The sequence below is a fragment of the Adelges cooleyi genome, unplaced genomic scaffold (assembly GCF_023614345.1).
Source record: "Adelges cooleyi isolate 19-005CV unplaced genomic scaffold, UGA_ACOO_1.1 ACOO_flye_CR_arks_rails_tigmint_CR_PRNA_376, whole genome shotgun sequence".
Lineage (NCBI taxonomy): Eukaryota > Metazoa > Arthropoda > Insecta > Hemiptera > Adelgidae > Adelges > Adelges cooleyi.
In genome coordinates this window covers 1,981,812-1,991,769 of record NW_026096053.1, presented here as the reverse complement: position 1 = coordinate 1,991,769, position 9,958 = coordinate 1,981,812, and the positions used below count along the sequence as shown (strand labels likewise).

General features: G+C 29.5%; 1 protein-coding gene across 3 annotated transcripts; it reads right to left on the bottom strand.

Annotated features, from left to right (window-relative positions):
• Positions 1-4,981, bottom strand: LOC126840341 (translation initiation factor eIF-2B subunit alpha). Of its 3 annotated transcripts, none has more exons than XM_050576007.1 (9): positions 4,800-4,981; positions 3,467-3,534; positions 3,231-3,332; positions 2,723-2,862; positions 2,523-2,639; positions 1,006-1,118; positions 754-898; positions 547-672; positions 1-385 (listed from the first exon to the last, which is right to left on the bottom strand). In XM_050576007.1, the coding sequence occupies exons 3-9, from the start codon at positions 3,304-3,306 to the stop codon at positions 239-241; spliced, it is 864 nt and encodes a 287-aa protein (XP_050431964.1). In that variant the 5' UTR covers positions 3,307-3,332; positions 3,467-3,534; positions 4,800-4,981; the 3' UTR covers positions 1-238. The 3 variants fall into 3 exon arrangements, with proteins under 3 accessions (XP_050431964.1, XP_050431965.1, XP_050431962.1); XM_050576008.1 differs by having other exon boundaries at positions 3,492-3,534; XM_050576005.1 differs by lacking the exon at positions 3,467-3,534.
• Between the last annotated feature and the right edge of the window lie 4,977 nt (positions 4,982-9,958).

Sequence of the window (9,958 nt, the reverse complement as noted above, 5' to 3'; positions counted from 1 at the left end):
TTTATACATAAATCTATGATATATTTAATTTATATTGTTATAATATACATTAAATTACATTGGTAATTGCAATCGTTTATAAGTACTAAGATATAGGGCTAATGGTGTTTCAACAAATAATCAATTCAAACGTGTGTATTCCTTTGAGACAACTTAAATACGGATACAATGTATGTGGTATCGAATATTTTTTATGGAAAAAATTTGAGCTTTTATAAAAATATTCCACTTTCTTCGCTTAGAGGTACAATTTGATTAGTTCGTCACTTACTGCCGACGGCATCAATATTCCCAGGTCAGTAAACAATAAGCTTATGAATGACGGATGCGTGTAATCAACAATGGGATGAGAGTTTGACAAATTTTTATCATTTTTTGATGGATACTAAAAAAAAAAATAAGGTTGATTTAGTCGTAATAAAAGTAATTTTAATTTTTTAATTGATTTTGTACTACTTAATCGTGCATGCTACATATTTACGACTCAAAAGTCAATGTTTGATATTACTATAAATTGTAGAATTAAATAATAATATTAACACTTACTCTGAAATTATCGGGCAAATCTCTTTGATTTAACGGATACATTCTGGAAAATTTGTAGCTCTCAGTCAATACGTAAAATGGCTTTTTAAATTCTTTCGCACAAATAGCCATCGTACAGCTGCCGATCTGGACAAATTATAAACAAAATTAAAATATAACATAATATTTTTTTTTTTATTAACAATATGTTTATTTGATGAAAGTTACTTTGTTAATGATGCCTCCACTCTCGACAACACATTCAGCTCCGACCATAACCATGTCTACTTTTTCCATTATGTAGCCGACTGCCGAATCCAGTATTAACGTACAAGGTATATTTAGTTCAGTCAAACATTTGTACATTTCTTGTCTAAAAATATAATAAAAAAATTACACAATAACCTCATAATAAACATACAGTCTAATATAATATCAAGTCAAAATAAAATATTATAATTAAATAATAAAAAAATATACCCGCTGTTGTCAGGAGCCGATTCAGTAACGTACACGTGAAATCTTTTTTGAGTAGCTACCGCCAGTTTCATGGCTTCGAGTACCACTCTCGATTTTGAATGCGTTAAAATATTCTAAAACAAATTGTGTGCTAAATTGTTATACAAAAACAGTGCCTATGCAGTTACGGTATTAAGATATAAATATTTTTATGGTTAAAATATATGAATGAATATAAAGAAAAAATGTTTTAAGCCAATTACAAAATGTACAAACATCAAATTATTCAATGATCACTCTATTGTAATAAACAGACCGCATATTAATAGGACCTGCAACTAAAGCAAACAAAATCTTGAAAAAACATGCTCTTTAACTCTTTCCGGCATGGTGGGATTACAGTTGTCCCACATAAAAATTAACCTTTGCGGCATGGTGGGACAAATAATATACCACATATTATATTATTTTTCTAAATTTTATTTATCTCGTTTTCGTTTATTTTTAGCATTTTTCATACAACCGTGTGTCTATAGAATATTAATAAGTAACGCCGATTTGTCCTGTCTGTATTGAACAAAAGGCATCGGCATATACACATATTTTTTTTTCCCAGAAAATTTTCAAAACTTATTTTGTAATTTGTGAGGGAAATAATCAACCGGTTTGAATGTTCTTTTTTTCGTTCGTTTCCATATTAGGTTATGTTTATAATTAATGGTATAAAAGTATATTGATATGAAAAAAAAATACGAGATGCGAATGTTGTGCGCACAGTATGAGCGGTGGGATATACGTAATCCCACATACTGTAACTCCTAGACTTTGCCACTAATTTTTTTTTTTTTTTTTTAATATTATTTTTAAGGCATATGTAAGTACAAATCAACGATAAAAAAAATTAAAAATTAAAAATTTAAGTATCTGTGCATCTTGGGTATAGAAATTTTGAAATCTCTTGTGCATGAAAGAGTTAAACAAAGTGTCATACTGATTTTGAATACGTAAAAACAAAATAATTATTTAATGTCAATAAATAAAGCTAAAATCCAAAAATTACATAGATCTAAGTAATATATTGAAGAAAATTCAAGAAAATTATTTTATAATATCAAAAATAAACATTTTTGTGACGCTAGCCAAAGCTCCTTGCCATTTACTTAGAAGGTGGCCAAAATTTAGCGTAACTTGAAAGACAGCAATATAAATTTTACAAACAAACAGAAATGATAAAAATTCAGATCTCATGCAAAAATTAATATTTTATAAAGCAGTTTTAAAATTTATTTTTATTATAAGAGTTTGAAGAATTTTTCTAAGTGTGTGAAAATGAACAACGAGAATAGAGTAATTATGTAGAATTTGCTCTTCAAATTTAGTGTAACAAAAATATACTAAATATTGACAACCTAGTTAGTTTTTGCCTGGATTTTTTTATCATATTACTATTTTAAGACAAAAATCCAACTATTGACAGAGCTTATGTAATCGTCATATGTTGTACACACCACAACTAATACACTATACTTATAACTTACAGCACCATCAACGATAAATGGAAGAGTGATCTTGGCTACTTTGTTCCTAGCTTCCGTAAGTTTCTTTAAGAATACTTTGCCTCTAGCCAACATTACTTTTTTACATTCTGCAAAACTCTGTAAAAGATACAAAAAAAAACATTAAATTACCAAACGAATTTCAAATAATATACCTATTGGTTAAATGAATGAATAATTACAATATTGTCCAACTTGGCAAACGTTATGAATCGCATAAATAAAGCACATCCCGATGAAACGCCCGTCACCTTTATACTACCTCTTGTAATTACTTCGACGGCCGATTGTAAATTAACATCGAGTTCTTGGACAGTTTCAGCTGAAAAATAAATTTGTTAGTTACTACTTAGTTGATAACAACAATAACTGTTAATTAAATTTAAATATCAAAAGCTTGATAAGGGCTTATAACAAAGCCGTGGTTGGATGAATTTTTAAAAATATGTAAACGTAAGTATGTAACTTGGTCAACATATGTTAAAACCAATTGAAATTTTAAAGGAATATTTTAATTGTTCAGAAAAATAATTAATAATGCTTCAATCAATTATTATCAAATGTTTGTAATATCAAAATTTAAAAAACTACGTCAACAGATGGAACTAGATGTATTTATAATATAGCTGCAGACTATGTCATTGCCTGTACCTACAATTTTCTTCAACCCAATGCAGCATAACTACTTACACTTATCGAGTTCCAAAAGCTTCATCAGAGTGCTTATCGCTGCTATACTAGCAGTGACGTTTGGTTCTTTTTCCATAATGTTATTAAAATATTCCAATACTTCTAAAAATTTTAATAAATTACAATTGGTTTAGCAATACAAATAAATATAATTGTTAAAAATCTAACATAGTTACTACTACATTAGACATACGTAAAACATATATAATAAATTAAAGATGATTATTTTGGCTTACTTGTTAAAAAAAGAGATACACTGACCTATTACCAAATCTGAATATTATGACCGTAATTTTTAATTAATCTAAAGAATATACAAAAAAAGATTAGAGAAAAATAAATATAATCTTCCAGCACATAATTTTGAAAATAGATATTAGGGACATTTGTTTGATTTCTCAACTATCTTGTCATATAAACATTAATTAAAGTTCTCTCTAATATTATAAAATTTCATGGATGTAACAATTTAACTGGTATTTTATAGACTCAATACAAAATTTGGATGATCGAAAAATCAAATTATAAAAAATTGTATGGCTGGTAATGGTAAAAAAACAAAGTTTTACACAAATTTATTTAATAACCAATTTTGAAGGTTAAAAATAAAACCTCTTATAATATTTTAAATCACATTTGATTATTTTTACTAGTCAGAAAGGACTTCATCTTAAAAATTAAACTTAAAAAAGGGGTTTGAAACTGTAATAAGAAATCTACAGAATTCATCTATTCAAACATTTTAGCAACTTAATTATTTTTTTAAGGTAAACGAGTTATACCTTACAAGACAATGTAGTGAAGGCGAGAAAGAAAAGAACAACGCAGTTTTAGCTTGAAAATGAAATTCACTTATATTTTGTTGTAGTCTTTTTTTATGAATATCTGCTTTCAGATTCAAAATTGGCATAAACTATACAAGAGTCAGGCATATAACTAGTGACGTGGATATATCCGAAACTCTTTCAAATGATATATCCACGAAAACTTTAACGCATTCATAAGAGTAATGCATTTTGATTTCTGTAAGCTATGTTTTGTAACCCTTGACTAGTGACTTGCGGACTGTGGTATCTCTTACCACTCTGTTTCTTCTTGTATCAATTTTGTTCTTATTAGTTTTAACATCGATTATAGTTAGTTTTGCTAGAATATATGTTGTACAATCTTTAGTATACAAATTTGTTTGATTTTACCTAAAAATTTAAGGTACTACTAAAATTGAATGAGTCACTAGTTAAGGGTTAAGTTGGTAACATTATAACAGGTAACATTCTAAATAACTAACTTGAAAAAATATGGTATCTATTAAAGTAAGTTTGTTTAAAAATAAAATAATGATTACTAATGAATAAAACTAAATACAAATTAGTAAAAGTTCGTTTAAGATAAATAAATTTACTTAAGTTAACAAGTAATATTTATTTAATAATGTGGTCCTTAGATAATTTAAGCACTAATTTCTTATACTTATTACAATTGATGCTCAAATTACCCCCATTAAAACTATAAAACTGTATTCAATAATAATAATCAGTTATTCGATTTTAATACGTTATACTTTCATACCTTCTTCCAACATGTAATCAAAGTACGATATCTAATAGTTAATTGATAACTTAAAATTATTTAAATGTTAAAGTGCAAATTACACTGTGCTTATTTCAATAAGCACAATAATTTATAATATAACTAGGTATATTATATATTAAAATCACTTAAGACATTTGTGAAACTTAATAATGAATTGTCAATCTCTCCATCGTTATCACTACTTATTATGATTATAGGTAGGTTATCTCACAGAGTAAAATTATAACCAAGGTGGATTTATCAGGTGTTAACACTCGCTACCCATTACCGTACGAAAGGCTGATGGACAATATCGCACCAGTTGAACACTCTGCTAGATCGCGTTGGTTACCCGATAAAGTCTCAACAATGCATGTACAGCATACGCAAAATTGATTTAAATTGAAGTTATTTACATCAAATATCAATTATATTAAAGTTTTATTAATTTTGGTTGTTGTAATACATTTACAATACATTACGAAATTTATTAAAGTGTTATGTAGAATTAATTATTTCAATTAGTAATTAGTTATGCCCAAATAGGTAACCTTTTGGCTTCTGCATTAATAAGTGCATACCTTCCTATACTGCATTAAATTAATATATTTGAATTTACCTACTTGTTGTTAAAATGTTTTATAGCAATATTTAAAAAAAATTGTTTATCAATGTTGAACTGAGATATTACTCAGTACAACATTGATAAAAAAAAACATTAAAAAATGGAGTAGTTCTTAAAATATTACGCATTTCTTGTACAACAATAGTACTAAAAAATAATATTGAACAGAAATTGTATACATGACAGCAGTAGTCAAAAGGTTAAAATACTGGGTGATTCTTTTAACGCCCTACATTAGTTTACTCTTAAAGTAATTGCAAATGTGTAGTGGTTATTTTTGAAAAACATTTTGATTATACTATATTACTATATAAAACAATATTTAAATTTTTATCTTTTTTAGTATTTTCTAGAGCTTTATCAACTTTTGAAACTTAAATGGTAACGTAAATATATTTTTAACTTTTTAAATTAACAATAATTTACTGAAGATGAAGTGAAGCTAAATTTCTGTCGGTTCTTGGAATTTTTTGATTCCATTTATCAATCATATCCTACATAATAATAAAACTATATAACTGAGCAAATTGAAGTTGTACCTTATGTTATTTTGCATAATATATGTTGGAATTCCTAATTTAGATCTTACTCAACTCTACCTTTAAACTGTCCCTGGGGGCATAGTAAGAGCCTGCTCGTGGCGCCCCTGCATAGTTGTCTGACCTAACCTCTAGATCAGATTAACGAACTAATCTTACCAACACCGATGCGAATTATGCCAATACCACTAAAATGGTCCTTTTCAGGACCAACCCCTGCTCTAACTATACTTTCACAAAATATTGAGGGTTTTTCAACGTATAAAGGAGAGCTTCTAGCTCTCCTTTGTGCTGAGAATGACTGCGATATACTTTGTGTACAGGAAACGCACCGGGACAGGGCCAGCTCACGGCCAAAAATACCGGGAATGATATTAATCAAAGAGATACCTAGTGAAACATACGGAAGTGCGGTCTTTTCAAAACCTGGATTGATCATAGAAAGTGCAGAACACTGTAATAAAGGAAATATCGAAATAATTACAATAGAGGTTAAAGGCTGTACGGTCACTTCAATATACAAACCGCCAAATATAGACTTTGCTTTTGAAAAACCAACGAATTTCGATAATAGCCCTATAAAAATAGTGATTGGGGATTTCAACAGCCACAGCTGCAGTTGGGGATACGTAGAAACGGACCTTAACGGCGAAAAAGTTGAAGAATGGGCTGAAGCTGAGCTTCTGTCATTAGTGCACGACCCAAAACTGCCTAAATCATTCAATAGCGCGAGATGGAAAAAAGGATATAACCCGGATTTAATCTTTGTGAGTAACAATATTTATCAACAATGCCTCAAGAATGTGTGTAACCCAATACCAAAAACCCAACATAGAGCTCTCAAACTTCAAATAACCGAAGTAATCCGAGGTCAAATCATACCATTCAAGAGAAGGTTTAACTACAAAAAAGCGGATTGGGAGCAATATGGGCTAGCTATCGATAGAGAAATCCAAAATCTTGAACCTAATTTAAAAAACTATGAATCTTTCGTAAAGAAAGTGAACAAAATATCTAGACAATACATCCCAAGGGGTTGCAGACAAAATTACATTCCCGGCTTAAATAGAGAAAGCTGTAAGGCAAAAGCAAAATATGAAGAACTATTCAAACAGAACCCCTTTAGTGAAGAGAAGATTATAGAGGGTGAAAAGCTAACCCAACTATTATGTGCCGAGAAAAATAGGAAGTGGCATGAAACAATAGAAAACATTGACATGACAAAAAACAGTAAAAAAGCTTGGGGACTTATAAAGAAATTAAACGGAGATCAGACGGTACAAACGTCCTGCATAAATGTTACAGCAAATCAAGTAGCCTTAGAATTACTTCGTAATGGGAAACCAAATACTAAAATCAAAAAAAGGAAGATCAAGAGGAATAAAGATATAGAATATCGTAACTTCCAAGATGATTTTACGATAGAGGAGCTAAGTAACAGTTTACGAGAAATGAAGAACGGAAAAGCGGCAGGATTTGACGAAATCACTACAGAACAAATTAAACATTTCGGAATCGAAACTAGAAATTGGCTTCTCAAACTACTAAATGGTTGCCTACGAAATAAATCTGTACCAAAAATGTGGAGGAAGGCTAAAGTAGTGGCACTGCCTAAACCGGGCAAAGACTTAAGCAATCCGAAAAGCTATAGACCTATATCTCTATTATGCCACACTTTCAAACTTTACGAAAAAATGATCCTAAATCGTATCAAAACGCAGATCGACCAACAAATAATTCCAGAACAAGCTGGCTTTAGACCCGGAAAACGTGCACGGGCCAAATCTTAAACCTTTGCCAGCACATAGAAGACGGCTTTGAAAATAAAAAAATTACTGGTGCTGTTTTTGTTGACCTTACGGCAGCATATGACACGGTCAATCATAATGTTCTACTACAAAAAATATATTATCACACAAAGGATTGGGATTTGGTCCAAATAGTCGCGTCTCTTCTACACAATCGTCGTTTTACGGTGACACTGAACAATAAATGGAGTAGGTGGAGGAAACAAAGAAATGGCCTACCACAGGGTAGTGTTCTGGCTCCGACATTATTTAATCTATATACTAATTTTAAAATTATTTATTGTGTTTAAAATAATTTTTAAATTAATTTAATTTGTTAAATGGTACCTGTATTTTTTTACTTTTAGTAACAAAAACAATATTATGTCATTAGTGTATAGATTTAGGTCAATTTACGATAAAACCCATCAATAAAATAACTCCACAATACATTTATCTATATATACTATTTTTTAGAGGACATAGAACCGCCATCTCCTCCACTACGTCCAGTTTCAATAGAAATCGAAAACGAAGAAGGTTAGTAAATAATAATTAAAAAGCCTAATTATATTTCATATTGACTATCCAGTTAAGACTGTCATGACTCTTAGCTAATTTATACTTTGAGTCGTTTAATTTTGTAATGGGATAATTGATATTATCATTATAAATAATTATTTAGGTACCCTTTATAATTTACATTGTTTCTTTTAGAAGTTGTTGATATATGTCCCATTTGTATGAATGAAGAGACGACCGTCATCTTACAGCCATGTACGCACAAATACTGTAATACTTGCGCCATACGACTCCTGACAGAGAATTTTAACTGTCCGTTATGTAGAGCGACCATCGAGGAGTTCTCTGGAATCCAACTATTACCTTACATAGAATTTGTGTGGTCAATAAAACGTTACGTAGTTCGAAGGCCAAGTCTGGTGTGTCTGGTTATTTATTAGCTGGTCATTATAAAATGAAAAGACGCGATAAATGGAGTGGAGGACAGGAAAGTATTGTATATATAGGGTGGCGGGAGAAGGAGAAGATATTTTTGAAATTCAATCAAATATTATGGTTTGGTTATTTTGTCATCTAATCCCGAAAACATATCCATAGTGCTGGGTTTTTCCGTGTGTGGAGACAATTATTTATTACCTGAACTGCTGGCTTTGTTAAATCATAAAACAAATAGTTCGCACAACTCGTGCGAACGATTCTAGACAATGACTACGTGCATTAAATATGGCTAACGATGAATATGCATAAAACAAATATAAAATGTTAATAAAATAATGTGTACAAACTACAGACGACGACTGCGAGTTTTAAAATTAGCAAAATGCGACAATTTGTTGAATCTCGATAAGAAATCGAATAAAATTGATTTGGAAATTACAATAGTTTTTTTTTAAACAAGTCAGGAATGGCCAATCTGGGAGCCTACTTAGTTCCCGCGTTCTAATCTTTTTTTTTAAATAATAAATTATAATTTTATGAAAATTGCATATTCTCATGTAGTGTTGTAGTCATAAAAAAAAAGCACGAGGACATGCCGAAATCATTGTTAAAATTTATACGTAGGGAACCTTCAGGCTTATTGAACGATTTTTTCCAACTGCACATCTATTTTTAATGTGAGCCAAATCGTGGGAGGTTTAGAAAACCACCGTTTTTAGTATTGTGACGTTATAACTACATATAATTTTCAAATTACAATAATTAATTAATATATTTGATTTAGGTATTTAACGTTTTGCTAAGAACAAAACTATAGACCCAAACTAGATAGTCATATCAAGTCACAAATAAACTTAACCCAAAAATATCTTAAATTGTTTTTTATTATTAAATCATAATAATATAATTGACATATTAGGTATCTTAAAACTCAACAAATTATGAATACATTTTTAATACCAATCAATTTTTTACCAGAAAACTTGTTTTACTATGCTATTTATAAGCTACAGATGTCCGTTTGGACATGAAATACTTGTTGACATGATGTATGAAATATAAGCAATATAATTCACTCATAAAATTACATATAAAAAAAAATGAAAGCTAAGATGCCAAGTCAAAATATGCACAATTTGTATATTATATAACATAGAATAACACGTAATAAATTGAAACATAACAATAATTTAAAATACTTTATAGTATATTTTGAAAAATAAATCATGGAATTGCAAACAATAG

Excerpts from the sequence above, each read along its gene's own strand:
- LOC126840341 (XM_050576005.1), bottom strand. Across the intron at positions 899-1,005 it reads TCGGCTCCTGACAACAGCGG|ACAAGAAATGTACAAATGTT; the intron begins GTATATTTTTTT and ends TTATATTTTTAG. Across the intron at positions 386-546 it reads ATTTGCCCGATAATTTCAGA|TATCCATCAAAAAATGATAA; the intron begins GTAAGTGTTAAT and ends TTTTTTTTTTAG.